Source organism: Acanthisitta chloris, unplaced genomic scaffold (genome assembly GCF_000695815.1).
Source record: "Acanthisitta chloris isolate BGI_N310 unplaced genomic scaffold, ASM69581v1 scaffold44449, whole genome shotgun sequence".
NCBI lineage: Eukaryota > Metazoa > Chordata > Aves > Passeriformes > Acanthisittidae > Acanthisitta > Acanthisitta chloris.
Genome location: NW_008691753.1, coordinates 2665 through 23750, shown reverse-complemented (window position 1 = coordinate 23750; position 21086 = coordinate 2665). Strand labels below are relative to the sequence as shown.

At 46.8% G+C, this 21086-nt stretch overlaps 1 protein-coding gene across 1 annotated transcript in view; it reads right to left on the bottom strand.

Moving 5' to 3' along the window:
• Positions 1 to 396: 396 nt before the first annotated feature.
• Positions 397 to 21086, bottom strand: part of LOC103809494 (pre-mRNA 3'-end-processing factor FIP1-like) — a gene marked incomplete at its 5' end in the record, with an annotated part of 22519 nt that continues 1829 nt past the window's right edge. Inside the window, 14 exons of the mRNA XM_009082329.1 lie at positions 397 to 1058; positions 3886 to 4044; positions 6124 to 6328; positions 7386 to 7441; positions 7911 to 7968; positions 9023 to 9049; positions 10471 to 10669; positions 11650 to 11755; positions 12794 to 12918; positions 13668 to 13798; positions 16362 to 16472; positions 17511 to 17569; positions 18296 to 18402; positions 19761 to 19845. Coding sequence (XP_009080577.1) covers positions 926 to 1058; positions 3886 to 4044; positions 6124 to 6328; positions 7386 to 7441; positions 7911 to 7968; positions 9023 to 9049; positions 10471 to 10669; positions 11650 to 11755; positions 12794 to 12918; positions 13668 to 13798; positions 16362 to 16472; positions 17511 to 17569; positions 18296 to 18402; positions 19761 to 19845 — 1561 coding nt within the window. The remainder of the gene's footprint in view (positions 1059 to 3885; positions 4045 to 6123; positions 6329 to 7385; positions 7442 to 7910; positions 7969 to 9022; positions 9050 to 10470; positions 10670 to 11649; positions 11756 to 12793; positions 12919 to 13667; positions 13799 to 16361; positions 16473 to 17510; positions 17570 to 18295; positions 18403 to 19760; positions 19846 to 21086) is intronic.

Sequence of the window (21086 nt, the reverse complement as noted above, 5' to 3'; positions counted from 1 at the left end):
GGAATGCATTGGACAGGAGTGGTGGTGATACCCAAATAGAAATGCCAGCCCCACGAGGGCAAACTGCTATCTGGGACTTGGTGTTCTCTACTGCACTAGGTTATTCAGCTCAACTTTTAGTAAAAAAAAAGAAATAAAATAGTTAAGTCAAAAGTAGTGAAAGAGAAACTCATGCTCTTAGTCTGGGTCTTCACTGATCTCCCACTGAGAGGTGTAACATATGACACAACTATCTTTGCACTGGATAAAAAAGAGTTTTGAAGTCTTTGCACATGTGTGTAAACGCACTTGGCAGCTTCTCAAAGCTGCTGGATCGGAGCAGGACCCTGTGCTCCACCAGCAAGAGCAGTTTCTGCAGTTCCTCCTGCCACACTGCCATGGAGAAACCAAAGGATATTTTTGTAGCTATAAAGAAGTTTATTTGGGGATGACTTTTCACTACTAGACACCAGACTCTAAGCTGGCTCTTGGGGTCTAAGTCACACTGTTCTTTGGACAATAAATTTCAAGTCACACTTACTGTCCTAGTTTTCAAAAAGGAATGATGATGATGACGACAAAAAAAAGAACCAAAAACTATGACCTAATTGCGTTAGTTTCAGCTGAAGCCATCTTCCATCAGAAACCATAGGATCTGATACACCACAGTTCTCCCTAGGGATGTGTATGAGTAGAGTAGCTCAGTGCTTCGTAACTAGTACTGCTGTATTGTCTTGTATCAAAAACAAAACCAAAAAGGAAGTTTAAGGGCATGTGCAGCCTCAGCTCCCACAGCACTGCCACAGCGTCACGGCAGCCCAGGCAGTCTCTTCCCTTGGAAAAAGTAAAAAATAATAATTAAAAAAAAAAAATCACCCTCCCCATCCTAAACATCACCGATGCCATGCTGGTTCCACAGGAGTGAGCTCCTGATGGTGGGCCTGGGTCACTCCTTGGCATCCTGCTCCTCGCCCTCCTGGGCTCCATCCTCGCTGGCCTCCTTCTCCTCCTTGCTCCGCTTGTTCTTTTTGTGCTTGTGGCGCCGATGGCTCTCCCCCTCCTCACTCTCGTGCTGCTTGCTGTGGTGGGGAAGAGAGGGGACAAAAAGGGACATCAGCACAGCTGTGCCAGAGGAGGGACCCAGCAGGGCCACAGCGTTCTGAGCTGCTCTGAGCAGGAGACAGAGCAGTGCTGAGGGCAGGCAGTGCCAGGCAGCACCACAGCCTGTTTGTTTAGGACCACTGGATACTGTGTGTGGCTGCTCCCAGGGCACGTTGTGCAAATCACAGAGTGTGTCAGCACATGGCAGGGCAGGCAGCAGGACAGACTCACTCCAAAGGGAGCTCCAACAATTCTGACACAGCACTGAGGTAGCTGAGAGGAAGAAGAGTCCTAAACCTGAGAGGTGCTTTAAAGTCACTCCACCCTGAGGAAATCTCTGGACTAGAGGCAAGAAAGGGATCAACCGAGCAAGAGACTGTTTCCCAACGGGAGGAAAATCTTGTTTCTATTTCTGCTTACTCACACATGACCTGGCTCTTCACTAGCTTCGTGCTTTAGAACTCCTCTATCTCCTCACCCATTTTTCCAGATGTGGCTGGATAGCTGCAGATGTTTACACAGGATCTGAGTGATGTGGGAGAATCCCAGCCAGGAGGAACTCTGACATTGCTGTGCCCTGCCCACAGTGTGTCCGGCAGCCCACGCACCCAGGAGCAGCTCTGCCTCTGTCAGGGAAGGTGGATGGGTGGGAGCTCTGGTTTGGCCCCTCCTGGGAGGAGATTTTCTGCTGCTTCTCCACCACACTATTATTTCTCCTGCCAGGTTAAAGGCCAGGTGAACTCTCTAGAGCAGACTGTGATGTGAAGGTGGCAGAATTAAGAAGAGTATCAGCATCCAGAGTGCAGGAATGAGCAGATGAATTGATCACAGGAGGCTGTATGGTCACACAGAACAGGCACAGCCCCACGGGCAGGCAGGTGTAGAGACAAATTTGTAGTACAGCTGGAATACCAGTTTAGCAGCACAGACACCAAACTGGCAGAACCTGGCTGAAAAGGTCCAGGCTTCAAGTCACTTCCGGGCTAGTTTAATGAATGGTTTCATAGTCATTAAAGGGAAAAACAAAAGGAAAAAATAAAAGGCTGCTGCCTCTCCACAACACACCTTCAGCCACCCCGTGGACAATGTGCCAGTGGGTGATGCTGGAACAGTGCAACTGTCCTTTAATACTGAAACCAGCGTCAGTGATTTCCCTCAGACTGGTCAGTTTGCAATGAGCTGCAAGGAAACCCTTTCATCTGCCTGCAGATGCCTCCAACAGGCTCAAATCTCAGTGTGCCTCAAGCAGGGACTCCGACACACACTCCAAGTGGCCTTAAATACAGTATTCCTCCATATGCTTCAGCTAACAAACACTGCCCATCCTACTGCTTTGAGCCACAGAGCATCTGTGTGTGGTTTAAGGAGTAGAGGAAAAGTCTCATTCCCACCTTGTGCACCAGCCCAGTTCTGTACATTCAGCTCTCCAGCAGATCTGGCCCTGCTCTGGTGAACTCTACACTGATCAGGCAGTCAGGAATCAAACCAAGGTTTCGATTCTGAGCAGAAGCAGCTGAGAAAAAAAACCACCTAAAGCCATTGGTCTGTTCATCTGGTACTAGCTCAGTTTTCAGTTGTTTTGTATTCAATTTTGATTATGGTCCTGGTCTTTCTTCCCATCACTTTGTTTCCAAGCCTTCAGCAGTCAGTTCTTCCTTGAAAACCTACTCATCTCCTTAAGGATGAGAAGAGCCTTTTACCTCCAGTCACTATGTAGTCTTTGTGATATCAATTTCAAAATAAGGGTAATTACCTGCAGAGTTGACATGAATTTCAGCTAAAAGAAGGACGTAAGTTGAAGCATGAAAAAAATAAAAGAGCAAGAGTAAGTCTGTTCAAGTCATTACCAAGATGTAAAGTGACACAGGACCTGAGCACAGAACCTGCCTCAACCCAGGGACCAGATATACTGCTTTGCTAGAACAACACTCACACAGGAAGAAAGATACATTTTCTACAGAAAAACTGGGATTTTAGGACATGCTGCTCTGCCTCAGAAATGTTTCACCTCTGTGCAGACCATCACCACCCTCACTGTCAGGCACTGGGCACAGAGCTCTGATCACGCAGCGCTCGGCCTCCTGCTCAAGAGGAAATTTCAGATTACAGGCTGAAGAGAGCTCTGCTCTTGAGCACGAGAGAACAGCACTGAAAGCTGATGCTTCTGTTGTGGTTCTGCACTTCCCTTTGTGTGTGTTTTAGTGAAGGGTGTGAGCTATGCTGTTCTATGTGAGACTGAGCATGGGTTAACCCGTCCTGCATCGACCAGTGCTGCCAACTGCCTGGCTGAGAACTCACAAGCACCGAGGGCTCCTCTCCCTGTCACAGACAGTTCTAGCCCAGGTACTAGTCCAGGAATCTGTCCTTGTGCTTGCCCTTTCCTGGGCATCACATCTCGGGATGTAGGTAGCCAGAATGACCCAGGGCAACAGTTCACCCCAAGAACAGACAGTTTCATAGTACGTTAAGGGGTTGGAATGGACCTTAAGAGATCATCCAGTCCCAACCCCTGCCCTGGGCAGGGACACCTCCCACCAGAACAGGTTGCTCAAGACTTTATCCAACCTGGCTTTGAACACTGCCAGGGTTGGAGCAGCCACAGCCTCCCTGGGCAACCTGTGCCAGTGTCTTACCATCCTCACAGGAAAAATCTTCTCCCTAATAACTAATCTAAATTTCCCTCTTTCAATTTATCCCCATTACTCCTTGTCCTATCACTGCAGTTCCTAACATCAAGAACATCAATGTTTGTGCCCACCAGTGAGGTGTGTTCCCATCAGCAGCCCAGTTCATCCCAGCACGTACCGCCGTGAGGACTTGTGCTTGCTGCTCTCCTCCTTGTCCCTGTGCCGGCGCTCGCGGTGCCTCTCCTCGCGCTCCCTGCTGCGGTCGCGGCTCCGCCGGTAGTCGCGCTCGAAGTCGTAGCTGCGCTCCCGACTGTAGTAGCGATATCGCTCGTCGTCGCTGAGGAGAGAAAGCAGATGTGAGGCAGAGGAACACACCCCCTCGTGGGCCTGGGCCATGTTTACAGGACTGTAACCCCATCCTCACCAACAAAATCTGTCACCTCTTACTCTATCACAGGCTGAGGTACTGGTGATGCTCCTGAAAAAACCTGCAACGGGAAAACAACAGAAGCGACCACCTCTTACCACTCTGCCTCCCCTGGTGCTGGATTTTCCCTCACCACGCTGTCATCCCGGATAACATGGACTCGGAGAGGGACTCCTTGTTAGGAACTGTAGTGATAGGACAAGGAGTAAAGGCGATAAATTGAAAGAGGGGAAATTTAGATTACCTATTAGGAAGAAGGTTTCTCAACGGGAAAACAACAGAAGCGACCACCTCTTACCACTCTGCCTCCCCTGGTGCTGGATTTTCCCTCACCACGCTGTCATCCCGGATAACATGGACTCGGAGAGGGACTCCTTGTTAGGAACTGTAGTGATAGGACAAGGAGTAAAGGCGATAAATTGAAAGAGGGGAAATTTAGATTACCTATTAGGAAGAAGGTTTCTCCTGTGAGGTTGGTAAGACACTGACACAGGTTGCCAGGTTGTGGCCCAACCCTAGCAGTGTTCAAAGCCAGGTTGGATAAAGCCTTGATCAGCCTGGTCTGCTGGGAGGTGTCCCTGACCAGGGCAGGGGGTTGGGACTGGGTGACCTCTAAGGTCCATTCCAACCCCTTGGCATACTATGAAACTATGGAACCTGTAACTCTTCTGTGTGAGTTGGACTAAAGTGGTGTTTGCTTCCTCATGAGTTCCAGAACTCAAAACTGTGAGCACAACTGATGTGGCCTTTCTGCCTACACCTCTACCTGCTCAAAGCACCTCATTCAATCCCATACAGGAATGGGCATGATGTACCCCTAATTCAGACACATCCCACACTCCCCTTCCCTCTACACCTCACAGTTCCACTTCTGAAACCCAAAATCTGAAGGGTTAACAAGTGTCACTGTGGGAAACAATGTTCAGACTCTGAGAGAAAGGAAGTCTGAAACATTGTCCTGACACTCCTGGAAACAAGCTAGACAAATAAATATCCAAGATCAATCATCTGGGAGTGCTCCAAAGGACTGCACTGAGCACAGCACCTCGTCCAGCTTTGGCAAGCATGACCTCAGCACCAGTGTGCTCCACATCACCCAGAAATGCCAACAATGTGCTCAGGAGTGCTGATCCCAGGCCTTGGCTGCAGCAAGGACATGCTCATGGAATGTGGGAGTCTGAGCTCTTCCAACTCCAGCAAGGCTGTCTTCTGTTCCTCCCCCTTACACCCAGTGATCAGAAGCTTGTATGGGAAAAAAAGGGAAGGAAATAAAAATGATGAGGAGAATGCTGCCCTGTTTGCTCCCTTCCTAGGCTGGGAAGCTCCCTGGCAGGCAGCACCCTATGGCAGGAATGTGCACTCTGATCATGTTTTGAATGATGATTGACATTTCTGAGCCTGAAGCCTGCAAAACACTCCAGTGATGGGTTTAGGAAGTCTCAGTCCCTGTCACCTGAGGTCACAGCAGGCCCCACCAAGGTGGTGGCCCCAGTTCTGCTCACAGAAACTCCTGGTTAAGGATTCACATTTCATGGCTGACTCCCAGTGAATGGTACTCCCTGCCCCAAAAGCCTCTCCAGGAGAGCAGAGCAGAGCAGTGGTGTTTGTCCTTTGATCTGACAGTGGCATTTAGAAGACAAGAAGAAGCAGCTCCTACAGCCAATGCTTCACACTGAGCTGTGAAATACTGAGTAAACACAGAGGGGCTATTCTATTTACTGGCCTCACATCACAGGTGTGGAGAGCAGGAGTAACTGGTTCTGCTGGATTTAAACAAAAAAGCCCAGACACCAGGCACAGGAAGTCAGCCAGCAACACCAGCTCCTAGTTTGTCTTCTGGTTATTGATCCAAAGTATCTCTTCCCCAGACACTTCAGAAAATTCAACTGGCATAATCTGTAACACCAACCCTTGGCCAGACACCCTCTGGGGCTCCAGGGCAAGGCCAGAGCTCCCCCCTGAGAGCAGAAGCAGCAAAGCACCACTCACTTGTTGTATTCACTGGTGGTGGGGGTGCGGTCCCGGTCCCGGTCTCGTTCCCTCTCCCGTTCCCGCTCCCTGTCCCGCTCCCGCTCGCGCCTCGAGCCCGAGTACTCCCAGTGACTGCTGCTGGAGCTGCTCGTGCCCTTGTCCACTGTGGTCACCCAGGGCGTGTGGGACGTGGAGATGGGTGGGTAGCTGATGAAACCTGAATCTGTGGAGACAGCACACAATCCTTGCTCATCTGAAGCACCAACAGCATCCCATGTCCCTTCCTTTCCAAGACACCCTCTGGCAGTACAGCTGAACCCAAGGAGACAGTGGCCCAGCTCCCTCTTGTCCTTCCCCTTTCACTTCCAGCAGTTTGCTAAGAACACATGAACACCTTTTCCATGAGGAAGACACAAGCAAGAGCAGGTATTTACAGACAGTGCTGCACAATCTCTTTGTTAGCCCCAGGCTCTTGGTCACCCATACAAGGTCTCACCTCTCACCAGGTACCTTCTGGTCTAAGGTGGCAGCTGGGGAGGGCCAAGGGCACCATTAATAATGGATGTCACCTGATGAGCCCAGAGTCACCAGCACTACCCATCCAGATGCTGGCCTGCTCAGCTGGACCAGCAAGCTTGTACCCCAAGGCAGTGCCAGCTGCTGAGAAGCTGCACATCTGGCAGCTCTTAAGACTCCTGCTCCTCAGGAAGAGCTGACACTGCCCACTCCTCCAAACCCATCCTCAAGCTGCACCAGGGAAGGAAATCTGCTGAAATCCTGGCACTGCCTCTTCCATTACAAAACCAAAGGAGATGGGTGCCTGTAGGCAAGGGAGAGGGTGGAGAGGGGGAGGAGGGATTCAAAAGCTCAGGGAGGAGATGCCAAGCTGATAGTTGTGGATGGTTGTGCTTGTACCTGAGAGTGGGGAAAAGGGAGAGAATGTGAATGAGGGTGAGCACAAGTGTGTGCAAACAGGCACAAGAACACATTGCTGAGGCAGTGGGGAGGATTCTCTGGTGCTGGGTGTCTGCACTGAAAACAGATCTGACCCTTAGCACTCAGCCACAAAACTGCACCACCAGTGCTGCAGAACATTCAGCTCTCCAAACACCTCATGCTGCAGGCAGACTCAGCAGGTGTTCCTAGTGACTGGGATCTTTTGGGGCACAAGCAAGACCTTAAAGTTAAAGCAAATACGATGTCTGCCAGCCTTGGAAAAACCTGAACTGCCAAGAACCAGAGAAGAGAGAGCAACAGTTTGTGTTATGTTCAGTGCTCACCTGCAGAGTTGTAGCCAAAGGGAGGAGGCTGCCTGTTGTTGTAGCTGGCTGGCTGGCTTTGGGGAGAGAAAAGGATGTGAGTTACTAACATGGGGGAGTCCTGTAGGTCTGTGTGCGCTGTGAGTTCATCCCATTTTTTCTGCAAACTCTCAGAAATGCATGTGGGTGCAGGTGCTTTGCCACAGCTTCCAAACCTGCCATAACCTTTCTGCTTGTCCTGCTTTGCCCCAGGCAGGCTTCCTAGGGAAGCACTGCTGCTTACAAACTACCTGGAGAATCTTTAGAGAAAGCATCTGTAAAATAACCTGCTCTCAACTACTCCACTAGCACACACCTAGATTTTATGGACTCCTTCCTCTGTCCTGAATATGAAAACTCACGGAGGATTCCCGACGGACTCTGCTCTCACCCTCACCCCAATCCAAAATCAGATCAGGAATCACTGGCACTGATTTTTGACCTATCCTCCTCCCATCCTCACTCCAGAGGAGCTGCACCCATGGCTCAGCCCAGGTATGGTCTTACCCATCCAAGGTTGGGATGAGGAGAGCTGGTGGCGGTGCCAGAGGTGGCGGGAACAGCCCTAGACACAGAAGGATAAGTCAGCACAGAGATCTCACAGCTTGCCATAAGGGAACCACACTTCAAGGCTGTTTACAGTTAAAAGCAGTTAAAGCATCCTTTTAGTCTAAACAAAGCCCTGTTTGAAATGCAATAATATTCCTTCTGGGTTGTATCTCCTCTCTAAATTCAAACCCCACAGCTATGCCAGCTCTGTAGGGGTATGGGAAGAAAAACAAATGAAAAACAACCTTCTGTTTTGGCTTATTCATCTTAAACACAAGAGTCATCAAGGAGTAAAGATTAACCCTTACAGTCCTGTGGAAGACAGAAAAGTGGTTCTTGGGATGCAGACACACTGCAACCACTGCAAAGGTTTTATGGCTGCATTGATTAAAATGAGTAACTTTGGCCCTTACAAAGCATAGAATTCTCCATCTGCCCTGGATTTCCAGAGGGACAGCATCTGGTCACAGCCATCACACTGAACATTTTGCTATACCAACAGCAACTGTCTTCCATGACAAAATTTCCAGTAGAAAAGAAAATTACAGTTACAAGAAACCCAGTTTTACAGGAGGTCTGAATTAGAAGGTTCCTGACCTAGGTGTGAGATTGGTTGTTACGTTTCTTTCCAGGTTTTCAGCATGTCTGCACAGCCATGAGCAAAAGTTTCTGCTGGAAATGGCATTTGTACTGCTCAGTCTCACACTCCCAATTCCTGTGCAAAGCACCAAATAGTCACTCAGACTTCTGCTGTGCAAATGCCAGCCCAAGAACTAAACCATTTCAAAACTAGAGTGGCTTTTGCCATCTCAAGTTTTCTATTTCCCTATCTAGAATTGTCTTGAGAGACAAAACAAGACAGAAATAAGAAGCCCTACAACAGATGATCATTTAGGTCCAGAATATAAGACAAAGAGCTCTAGTTCAATGCTGCACTGGAGTTTATCAAGCCTTAACTTAACTATGCTCTAATCTGGTGCCATCCTCTCACGTTACTGAGTACAAATGCTCAGGTAAGGCCACCTGTGTGTTCAGAACTGCTGCTGTTATTAGAGCAAGGTAACACCTACCTGGAATAGGGCCTGGAGGTGGCAGGCCTGTGGGAATAAGCAGGGAAAATGGTGAGGACAACAGGTAAATCATAGCATCTTTGCACCTCCAGCTAAACCTCAGAGCACACCTTTGAATAAATTTCATACATTTGAGCAAACAGAGTAGCAGAAAACTTGGTGCGATTAAGCAGGAACTAGCCTAAAAAATATGTATTTTTCCCAAATTATGATCTCTTTACCTTTATGTTATAATTTCAAATGTTGCTGCCTTCTTACACTGGAGGATTCCTTTTCCAAGTGTCACCTTATGAACAACTGATTTGGTCTTCAGAACAACTGAAGGAGCTGGAGAGGAGAACCTGCTGCAGATTCCAGTCCAGTGAATCTATCTTGATTTTGCCAATCATTGAAATGAAATGCAGGAGGAAAAGCTACCACGGAAAAATTACTAGGAAAAGTACCAGTGAGTACTGCAGTAGGAATCCTCAGACAGGAGTTATTGCATGAAGTGTTCCTGGTAACTTCTGCCCACAGGACCAGGAAAAGCTGAGAGTATGGCCCCTTCACTGGAACCTGTCACTATTTAAGCCACAAGCAACAGGGGCACAGACACGACTCATGCTGGATCAGAAGCTGCACAGACTGAGTGGGAAGTGAAGACAGAAAAATGTGTCTTAGGCCATAGCCAATATGTCTGTAAAAATTGCACAGAAAAATGACCGTGTGCCCCTGAAAAAATGCTGCATATTTGGCCTTTTCCATTGCAAAGTTCTTTGTTCTCTCCACCACTATTGTCCTATTTTCTGTTTGGTGCTAGAAACCCATGGTAAAGCTCTCATTTATATTTTGGTTTTAAAATGAAACACTGCTCTAAGGTCTGCACTGGACACTAGGCACTGCCAGGAGCATAAGAATCACCCTGCAGTAGCAGCTGGCACAGTAAAGTGCACAGAAACAAACACAGAAAGGTACAAATCTTGGTACTTCAAGGTATAAACCAACCAAAAACTAAAGGGTTATTTGTTAGAGCTGCTGTTGCAGAATTGCCAATTCCAGCACCACCCTTGAAACACTTGGAATAAGTCAAAGCCAGAGAGGATCCTGACCTGAACAGCCTGCTGATGTGACACAGGAGAGCAATTCCTACATTCCTCCACAGAAAAACAGGAACCCATTTCTTTACATTTCTCAATAAAGCAAATAGATCAGTAGCACTGGAAGGTTCCCTCATGGCAACAAAGCCCAGAGGTTTTCTTCAAGTACAGCTGCCATTTGTTAAGCACTCAAGGACAGATGTTAACTAGGCTGATGGAGACACTAACAAAGCCTGGCCAGATGTTAAGGACTTGTTACCTGACTGCTCGACCATCCCACAGCACTTAACCATTACCCCTTTGACTTGCTCCAAGCCTGGGACCTCCTAACTGCAGCCTCAGTCTGCCACATATCAGTGTGTGAACACATACCTGGAGGATGCAGGGGAGGTGGAACAGAAGTAACTGGAGGAGGAGGGTGGAGGAAGTGTGGTGGAGGAGGCCCAGCGAGCGGGGGAGGCGGTGGGCCTGCTGGTGGTGCAAACGGCTGTTGCTGAGGTGGCTGTTGGGGCTGTGATGGCTGCTGGGGCTGCTGGGGGGGTTGTGGCTTACTTCCGTGGTCTCCAAGGACCTTAGAAGGCAGAGGAATGAGAAGAGAGTACTTTAATCCCTTTGCTCCTGCAGCAGGGACCTCACAGTGGTGGCAGCAAGGGAGCACACACCAAAACAGGCAGCATGGTGATGGCTGGGAAGAGTGACCAATATGTAGGCACCAGAGTGACCTGGAAATGACCTATCAGTGCTTTTAAGGGCAAGGAACAACAACCATTTCCCAGAAAATGCTTTATGTTAGGTAAACTCCTCTTGTTGGCAAAGTTTGGAAAACTAACCACTAAAAAACATAAACTGACCACAAAACCACATGTAAAAGCAAAACCACGAATTGCATCTAGAGTTGCGGGGGGTTTTGGTGAGTTAGGAGTGGCTGGTAGGAGAAGGAGGTTAAGAAAAGAGTTTTTGGCAGACCTGTACACTGCAGCTTCCTACCTAGGAGCCAACCAGAACATTCTGGTTATACACTGGGCATGCAAGCTCAGAACTCAGCCCAGCTTTAACCCCAGGCTTTTATTTCTTGCAAGGGCCAAGATCCAGTAGTACAGGCCCAGCCTCAGTCTGCAGTGTGAGCAGCATCAAATAATGCCAAGACTAAAGTAAAAGGAAAGCCTAGCCCCAGGTAAAAATTCTCCACTGCAGAACTGGAGACTCTAACAGTGGAGGGGAACAATCTCGTAAGAGCCTCCTAGCTACAAACATCCTGAGGAATACTTTGGGAGACCTGAAAGAACCTTGGGACTTACTGTTCCAATGGGAAGTACAGTCTTTAAAGGACAATCCCTAAGTCCTGTCAAGGTGAAGCTTTGAACCCAGCAGTGAACTGAGCCTGCGGAAGTGAATGACACCTGCATATGCCTCAATAGGGCTGAAACATTGCCTACTGATGTGCAGATAGAAACTGGGACATGGGAGGTCAGGAACACACAGACATTTGCTCAGGGCTCACCAGAAGAGCAATAAAGTCAGAAATTTGTCAAGACAGCATGAAACCTGTACCTGGATTGGGTTCTCCTCCGAGGCGTGCTTATCCCGGCGTCTGCCTTCCACTCTCCTGATGGTGCCTGCCTGGCCCCCAATCACATCAATCGTCCCACCCAGCTTCCTGCAACAAAGCAGATGCATCTTTTTAGGCTCAGAGACAATAGAAAAAGCAATTTTTCCTGCTAGTAGACAGACCTCTCTTGTGCATTCTTTCCCAATAGGGAAACAACTCCAGAGGCAGCACTCAAACTGGACAAGAGGCAAATGAGAAGCCATTTGTCACATCTGAGCAATTAGAGCTCTGAGCAGGACTGAGTTTGGTCTCTCTGAACACCCAGAAACATGATCCAAAGAATCCCTCCACAAATGGGTGTAATAACAGGGATTGCACAGTGGGCAAAAATGCCCCCAAAGTGCTCAGATGCAAACAGACTAAGTACAGCTTTAAAACTTATCATAGTACATTAACATATTGGTATGGACATTAGAGACATCTAGTCCCAACCCCCTGCCCTGGGCAGGGACACCTCCCACCAGACCAGCTTGCTCAAGGCTTTATCCAGCCTGGCCTTGAACACTGCCAGGGCTGGGGCAACAAGCTTATGCTGGTCCTCAGACAATGTATAAAGCTGGAACACAAGGCTGGTTTCTGCAAGGCAGAGGTGCAAAAGCTGTTTGGTCAATAAAGCAAGAGAAACAAGTGGTTTCCCCAGCAGACAGCCCATCAGAATGACTCAATTGTTTTACCACACATCCAGCAGCATCACACATAGGTTAAGGAGTCAATAGCTCCTCTTATCAGCTGCCAGATTCCTAATCCACTTCCACTTCAGGAGGCAAAGATTAACATCGTGGGAGTAGGAGTAAGCCAAGCAAGCACAAGCAGTCATCAACATAAGCCCACAACGCTGAGGTGTTTGCCTTTCTTTTTCTACTCCCAGAGATGTGCTCCTTTACCTAGGATCCAGGATTCCCTCCCTGCACTGAGGACAGCACCAAGTAGAGGTGAGTGGGTAGGCAGGGGTTGCACAGCCCTCAGGAGAGCAGTGCTGAAGGTGACAGTGAATGAGTGACAACAGCAGTTTCTTGTGATGTTTAAAAGCTTCTGTTTGAGGCTTCAGGACATCTGCCCCAATGAAAAACACTGCTCATCTCTCACCTGTTGGGAGGAGGGCCAGCTTTCATGCGTCCTCCCACCAGAGCCAAGAAGTCTGTTTTGAATTCTGTTTTGATGATGTTGTTTTCCACTTCTTTTTCAGCATTTCCTGTTCTTCCTTGCTGAACCTGTGAAGGTAGTACATAACACACAGGTTTAATGCTCTTACTCTCAACTGATTATAGCACCAGAGATTAACCCTCAGCAAAGGAAAAGGAACAATCTTGCCAACAAGTAACCTATTCTTCAGTCAGGGCAGCAGCCATTTCTGGTAACTAGGTGGCCATTCCAGCCTCAGCTGCTGTCCACTGTCTCCTGTTAGGAGTCCAAAGGTTTAATAATCTCATACCCCTTTCCATGTGGTCCTTAAGTCAAAACTGGAACTAGAAATACTTCTACTGACTCTTTGGCTGAAGTTCTGATTCACAGCTGTTGGCCACCAATGGACTTCTGCAAAGGCTGATGGCCAAAGCCATCTCCAAACACAAAAGGAAGCCACACCACTGCAGCAGGCAACAGCAACAAGCAGAACAGCCATGGATGCAGAGCTCTCCTCTGCACCTCTCTCACCCAGAGGGTTTTCCAACCAGACATCCCTATAGCTGGCCAGCCTCAAAGCCAAATGATAAATCACTCCAGTGCTGCTGCTGTAGTGGTTCAAATCTGCCAGGCAGATGATACGATCCCTTCCATACAGAAGAGATTTTCAGGAGACAGATTTAATCTTTAAAGATTCATTTTTGTATTTCTCATCACTGAAAGGACACAGAACAGTCTGGTATGGACATATCTCCTGCTTTTATACCTTCATCTCTGTGATTATAAAAACAAGTCCCAGTTGGATTGGAGCCTTGTGCAGGAGTCACACGTCACCTACCGTGATCTTGTTCTCAGTGCTGATGGGAGGAGCAGGGTCCAGCCCCAGCTGGAGACGTCGCTGCTTTTCACAATAAGCCTTCCATGTTTCTTCATTGAATCCATAATTAAAGTAATCAGAAAGATCAGCACCTGACAGGGAGCAGAAGTTAATGCAGGGATTCTAGCAGACTTGCATTCTCAAAGTGTCCTGGACATGGAACTAAGGACATGCAGCTGTTGGAATTAAGGACAAGGAACTATCTGTTTGAACTGCTGGAACAAGTCCAGAGGAGGCCACGAAGCTGATAGGAGGACTGGAGCACTTTGCCTACTAGACAGGCTGAGAAAGTTGGGGCTGTTCAGCCTGGAGAAGAGAAGGTTGTGTGGAGACCTCAGAGCAACCTGCCAGGATCCAAAGGAGCTAAGGGAAGCTGGAGAGGGATTCTTTGTTAGGAACTGGAGTGACAGGACAAGGAGCAATGGTGATAATTGAAAGAGGAGAAATTTAGATTAGGTATTAGGAAAAAGTTTTTTCCTGTGAGGGTAATGAAACACTGGCACAGGTTGCCCAGAGAAGCTGTGGCTGCCCCAACCCTGGCAGTGTTCAGAGCCAGGTTGGATAAAGCCTTGAGCAGCCTGTTCTGGTGGGAGGTGTCCCTGCCCAGGGCAGGGGGTTGGGACTAGATGATCTCTAAGATCCATTCCAAGCCCTTAACATACTATGAAACTAAGAAACTGTAAGAGTTAAGAAAAAACCTTCTCTAGAGCCCAGCTTACTGTTCATTTGGTTCTGTAAGAGAGCTGCTGGGTGCCACAGAGGGGATGGCTGCACCTCTGGGAGGGAGCGGCACCACAGCCTGAGCTGCAGTGGGACCCTTGGGGACACACAATACACCAGGTCCATGGGCTATTGACAATGCTGTTTGCAACCACTTAATCACCAACCTGAACTTTTCGAACTGGTTTCTTCCAGTTGTTCACAAGGTGAGTGCTGGGTAGAGCACGGGAGTGCCAGCTCCAGCTCCCATCACAAAAATGGCATCGTGTCACAGAACTATTTCCTTGGCAGAGCTAAACCTACACATTCCCCTCATGACCATCATTGCCTTGGTTGTTTTGAGAAGAGATTCTGGGGCTCAGCCATTTCATGAAAGGCATCTAAAGTGCAAGTTTTTTACTGATATGTTCCAGACTACACAAGTAATTACAGTTCGGTCACAACCCTAATTAGTCATCCAAGATTCTTATCTTACACTATTTCCTTGGCAGAGCTAAACCTACACATTCCCCTCATGACCATCATTGCCTTGGTTGTTTTGAGAAGAGATTCTGGGGCTCAGCCATTTCATGAAAGGCATCTAAAGTGCAAGTTTTTTACTGATATGTTCCAGACTACACAAGTAATTACAGTTCGGTCACAACCCTAATTAGTCATCCAAGATTCTTATCTTACACTGACAGTCTGCAATGTGCTTCAGCAGGAGCACACTGAACAAGAGAGGAGGCCACAAACTGCTTGCCCAGAGAACATAGCTGCAGAGGGACAATCCCAGCTGTAGCTAACTTTGAGCACAGCTCCCACCAGGTAGCAATGCAAAGCACCTCCTGAGGTGTCCCTCAAACATCCCCCATGCAAAGATATTCTTACACAGACCAATTCCAAAACAAAGAGCTGATACATAAGGCTAAGCAAAACACTCTGACCATGCTGAGTTTGGCTGAAGCTGTGAGGTCTAAGCACTGAGGTTTATCTTCTAGGCTGGCCACTCTTTCTCTTGTACCACCCAAACATGCAAATTGCACTAGCACCAACTCAGCAAAGTGACATTTACTTATCTATTTTATCGGCCTCCATTTCAAACCTGTAGCAGTTCTTCCACACAGGATTTCTTCTTTCTCTCCCTCCCTCAAAGAGATACCAACTTGCTGAATAATTAACTGTAAAGGAGCTAAACTTGAAAGGCTGTTGAATAACAAGCTACCTGCCACCTAAAGTAAACCTACTATGTACTCTGTGTTGTGGGCAAGAGATACCCAAACCACACCACAGACAACCTTATGAAAGCCCTACTTACTCAGCACAGCAATACTGCTGAAAGATAAATACAGTAGAGGAGTAGGTGGGGAGAATTATTATTGCTGAGAAGAGGCAACTGGACTTATTGCTACAATGAGTAAAATCATCAGAGCATGTTTTATGAGAGCAGAACAACAAGATTTGGATCTCTTGTTCCTTGAATTACTTCTGTAGCAGATGAAAAGCAGCAGTTTATTTGGAGCATCCAACAGCTATCCTGCATGAGAAGACATCTCCCTAACATGACAATGTGTGCAGTCCCAGGACCTGCATGAGGAAGGGTCATGGTCCTGGCCATGGGACACAGAACAAGCAAACTGCTGCACAGGAACAGAGCACATCACTGACCCCCAAATCCTGATCCTACCCAGCTGCCTTTAAGGCCAACAAACATTATCACTGCAATATTTTCTGGAACTAGGGAATTAATAAAATAGACCATTTTAGGTACAGCACGGCTTGATCAATCAGGAAATGCCACTGATTGTCTAGGCAGGCATCAGAGGCTGAGCAATGTGCATTGTTCTGGCTTCCCTGTTCCCTGGCAACAATAAATGGACAGAAATTACATGTGAAATTAAAGAGAGACAACTAGAACTGCAGAAAATATTTACCACAAGAAGTGTGAGGCCCCACCTGGTTTCCGCCACGGTTTGTCTTCAAATGAATCTAAATCCACTTCTATCACAGGCAATCCATTTATATTCCCTGCAGCATCCAAGTCAATACCTTTGGGCTGCAACTTGGCTTTGGAGAGAGAGAAACTGTTACTACTTTTTATGCATTGCCTTTAATCCATTAATTTGCTGAGCAAATTATTCCAGTCAAACCCAAAGCACTGCTGTGAATTAATCAGTGCCTTTACAGCACGTAGGCAACCACAATCAACTTGGTAATAAAAATTACTTCAGTCACTCTACAAACAAACAGCCAAGAGTGTACAGCACTTGCAGCTGAACAGCAGAGAAGCAAATTCAACCCAGATTGGTACTACAGACAGAGTAAATCATTAGAACATGCATGAAATTTACCCCAAATGAAAATAAAATTAAATTATTTTTCTTTCCAGGCAAAATATTTCCTTTCCCCTCCCAAGACACACAGATTTTTCTCATAAGAGACTTTTTCAGGATCAGTCTTTAGTGGACTAACTGGAGTCAGCAAAAATCTGTCAAGCACAGACTCTTCAAGGGAAATTTGTTCTTATTTTTTCATTCAGTAGAGAATTCGTTTGTATAAAGCAGTGAGTGGAAAGAAGCACGTGAAGCCCACGAAAGGACAGTCTCACATGTGTGGAAGGACAGGGCTCAATTTACAGCAAACCTAAACTGAGCGTGGGGGAAGATTTCATCAGCAGAAATATGCACAGCTGATACCAAGGCCAGAGTGTGTTTCCTTTAGCATCTTACACTGCAAGTAGCTCAGGACACTGACCACAGAGCAATAGTCCTTCTCCAAGCAATTTAGCATGTTTGGCCCCAGTGCAACAATATGGTTTAGAAATATTCTAGGTTTTTACTAAAGAAGCAATAATCAATGCATTTCTTAAGATTTTAAATAAAATTATAATCACCTTGTTCAGTGATGTGCAAATACATCACTTGTTGCATCCTGGACTGTCCTAGGAACACTTATCTTTAGGAAATGCACTTACTGTTCCTAGTTTACATAAGATGAGCTAATTCTATATCCTTCCAAACAGACCAAAGTTTGCAGCTGCTGCAGCTGTCAGTGCCAGGTAAGTGAAATATGGCAAAAGGTGAAGGATAAAAATAGCAGCAATACCTGAAGCAGATGCTCCATAGCCTCTACCCGTTTTTAAGTTTAGATTCATAGGAGTTCCCCTATTGGAAAAGAATCACTGCATTGGCATTTGAACAAATCACTTGGCTGAAGAGTCTCATGCAAAATATATTCAAGCCCTGACACCCTTCAGAAGATGCTTTAGTTCACCTGGGTTTTCTATTCAGAGTCATCCATCAGAGTGAAACCACCTCTACAACAAGAGAAGGAAATTATCCATGAAGTGGAAAAAGGAGAACATGCAGCAAAGCACAGGTAAGTCATTTCTCTAAGAGGAAGGTTGCTAGTGGCAAGCAAAAATGCTGTCTTATTATTTTTATTCAATGCAAATCAGGCAGAATTTTAAGTCAGTGACTTAATTTCCTGACTCTCACATCCAGCCTCACCATTCCTGAGTCATGACAGGTGGGAATTAGTAAATTCACAGCTTATGCAGATTCTTAGCAATACAGATTTTGGTTCTGGACATTTTCACAGATGAGTTAAACATAACTTCCCACCTTTGATTGTACCCCAAGAAACATGGTAATTAGTAGGTTAATTTTCCAGCATCAGCCCCATGAATTCCCATTCCTATTTTACAGATGGATTCTCCAACAAGCAATTGCAGGACAGAGCTACCCATCAGCTCCTAATCCCACTCCGATGTGTTAGTCATTCCTCGCATGACTCCCAGAAGCCAGAGCAGCTCTCATCCCCACTTTCACTCCCATCAGGCTGCTGGAGCTCCCTCAACCCAAGCCCACACCATACCCAGCAATACCCACATGTAGGATGGTGCTCCTGTTTTAATGTTGCCAATGGTCACTTTCACGTCATCATCATCACTGTCACTGTCGCTGTCGTCCTCATCATCCTCACCACTGGGAAGGGCCTACCAACAATGGAAACACACAGGAGCTCAGTCATGGGAAAAAGTGAAAAATTCCCTGGGACACTAAGCCAAATCTTAGAAAGTTTCCTGAACAGCTTTCATCAACAGTGGACAGGTGCCCACAGAGCAACTGCTATGTCCTTTGAAGACATGACCCTACATGAGAATTGGGGTCAGATTTCTGACCATGGGGAAGGTTTAGCTCAGTTCTAAGAAATTCATCATGTGCCACAGCTCCTCTGCCCCACTCTTTTTGAAAGAGTTAGGGCTTTTCTGACACATGTCCTTCACAGGCCCATAATGAAAGTACCCAACCACAGATAAACCTCACCAAAATACATTCACCAGGTTTCACCCAAGAACCACAAGGCAAATATTCTCTCATCACAACTTCTGTGGTAGGAAGCTACTGAGGAGTTTGGCTTGACTGATTTAACACACTCAGGCACTGGCATAGGTTTGCCAGGGAGGTGGTGGAGTCACCATCCCTGGAAGTGTTTAAGAGGTGTCTAGACCTGGCACCGGAAGATGTGGTTTAAGGTTTAGGGGTTACAGTGGAGTGACAGGTTAATGGTTGGACCTGATGATCTTAAAGGTCTCTTCCAACCTTGATGATTCTATGATTCTAGGTCCCAAGTCACTTCACTTTACAGCTGCTAATTTGACTCCGGTGCAGTCCCACTGCTGGGGCACAAAAGCAAAGGAATGGGAAAGGAAGTCATCCAGACACCCAGCAGTGCAGTTTTGTGAGACGCATGAGCTGAATTAACACCTCACCCTACAAAAGGGCACGAGGAAGGTGCTCCTAACTGTCCCTCCTTTTTCAGCGCACACAGGTTTGTCAGAATGCTGCATGAGCCCTCTTGATGTACCACAGTGGCACAAAATAAAGCCCTCAAGAAGCCCAGAGGAGCAGGGAGGGGAGAAGCAAGTCCGCTCCTCCTCTGTCAGCACTGAGCAACTAGATTGCATTCTAAGAGGTCTGACCCTGAATCAAAACTGATTCCCAGCATTTTGGGCTTGCTATCCATCCCAGTGTTTCCCATACTCTACTGGCCCTCGAGAAGTCAAACTGAATGTTGAGCTGGAGGTAACATCATGTTCTGCTTTTCCTGCCAAACTGCAGCATCAGAGACCCTCAACTGCCTCCTGAGTGGGCATAAGCAGACCATACACCAGGGTTCCCTCCCCACTACACCAGGCTGGCTGCCAAGACAAGCTGTGGCTGTCAGTACATCCCTACTCTACAAACACAAGGCATTAGGCAGTACCAGGATCTTCACACTTCATCTTTTTTAGCCCTAACTCTTGAGAAGCACAAAAACAACCACATCTGCAGTTTGCAGTGGGACACATACGTGTTGTGACATCTCTCGGTCTTCACTGTTGACAGGTCTGTTCTCCTGGGGAGCATCTTGCAAAGGATGAGCAGATTCTGCATGTCTGGTGAACAGGACAGAGAAAACAAAGTGACCATGACAGATGAACGAAAGTGGACAAGTCTAATGTGGATGTTCACCTACACAAAGTTCTAAAGCTTTTGTCCAGGTGACTTATATATTCACGTTGTGTGTTTGTCCTGCTGGCAGTTAGCCCAACTCTAGGACAAAAAAATCCATCCTCCTGACTTGGCTTTGCTTTTGCTGGAAACAATCAGTGTCACACATCCAGAGAGCACCTGAAGGCACTCAACACCTAACATGTAAGTGGCAGCTATAACAGCTTTAGCTTTGGTTTGGCACAATCACAAGTGATTGGAGTAAGACCATAATAAGCATAACTTCACCTTGTCCTTAAGGATGCTAATAGTGACACAGGTATTTACTGAGCACCAAGGGCATCTGTCCCCGAGAAATCAAGACAAAAGTGATTTTAGTGTTTCTACTAAGAGTAGAATGAGTAGTTAAAATTCCCAGAAGACAATTATCCACCGAGTCTTCTCATTTATTACAAATTAGTCCTAATGCAACAACAGTCAGGTTTGGATTTACCTCCAATTAAAGAGCTTGTACAAACATTGTTTATGGCACTAGCCAAGCAAGAATGGCAAATTGGTGCACACATACTAGGAAAGAGTATGCCAGGTGTAACAGAACTAGAATACAGGAGAAATCATTTGTCTTCATAGGTAGAACTCGAGAATAATTCTGACTTTTTCGAAGAGCGACAATTAGAATAGCCCAGGCAACCCAATTCTCCACTAGTCCTTTGTGGAGATGTTGTTATTAATTTAAAATCTTGTGATGGATAATAAACATACATAAGAGAGTCTTCAAAAAAGAAACACAGCTGACACCTCACAGAATCCAAACACTGGTCAGTCACATTAAAGCCATGGCAGGAAAGAAGACACCTGAGGAGCCAAAGTAACACAACTCTGAAAGCAGCTACTGAGCAGAAAAATAAACAAACAATTTGAGCAGTAACTGAAGCTCCACATTGGAAAGGCCCCATATACAAAAAAACAACATCAAGCCAAAGAAACACAGCTGACACCTCACAGAATCCAAACACTGGTCAGTCACATTAAAGCCATGGCAGGAAAGAAGACACCTGAGGAGCCAAAGTAACACAACTCTGAAAGCAGCTACTGAGCAGAAAAATAAACAAACAATTTGAGCAGTAACTGAAGCTCCACATTGGAAAGGCCCCATATACAAAAAAACAACATCAAGCCAAAAAAG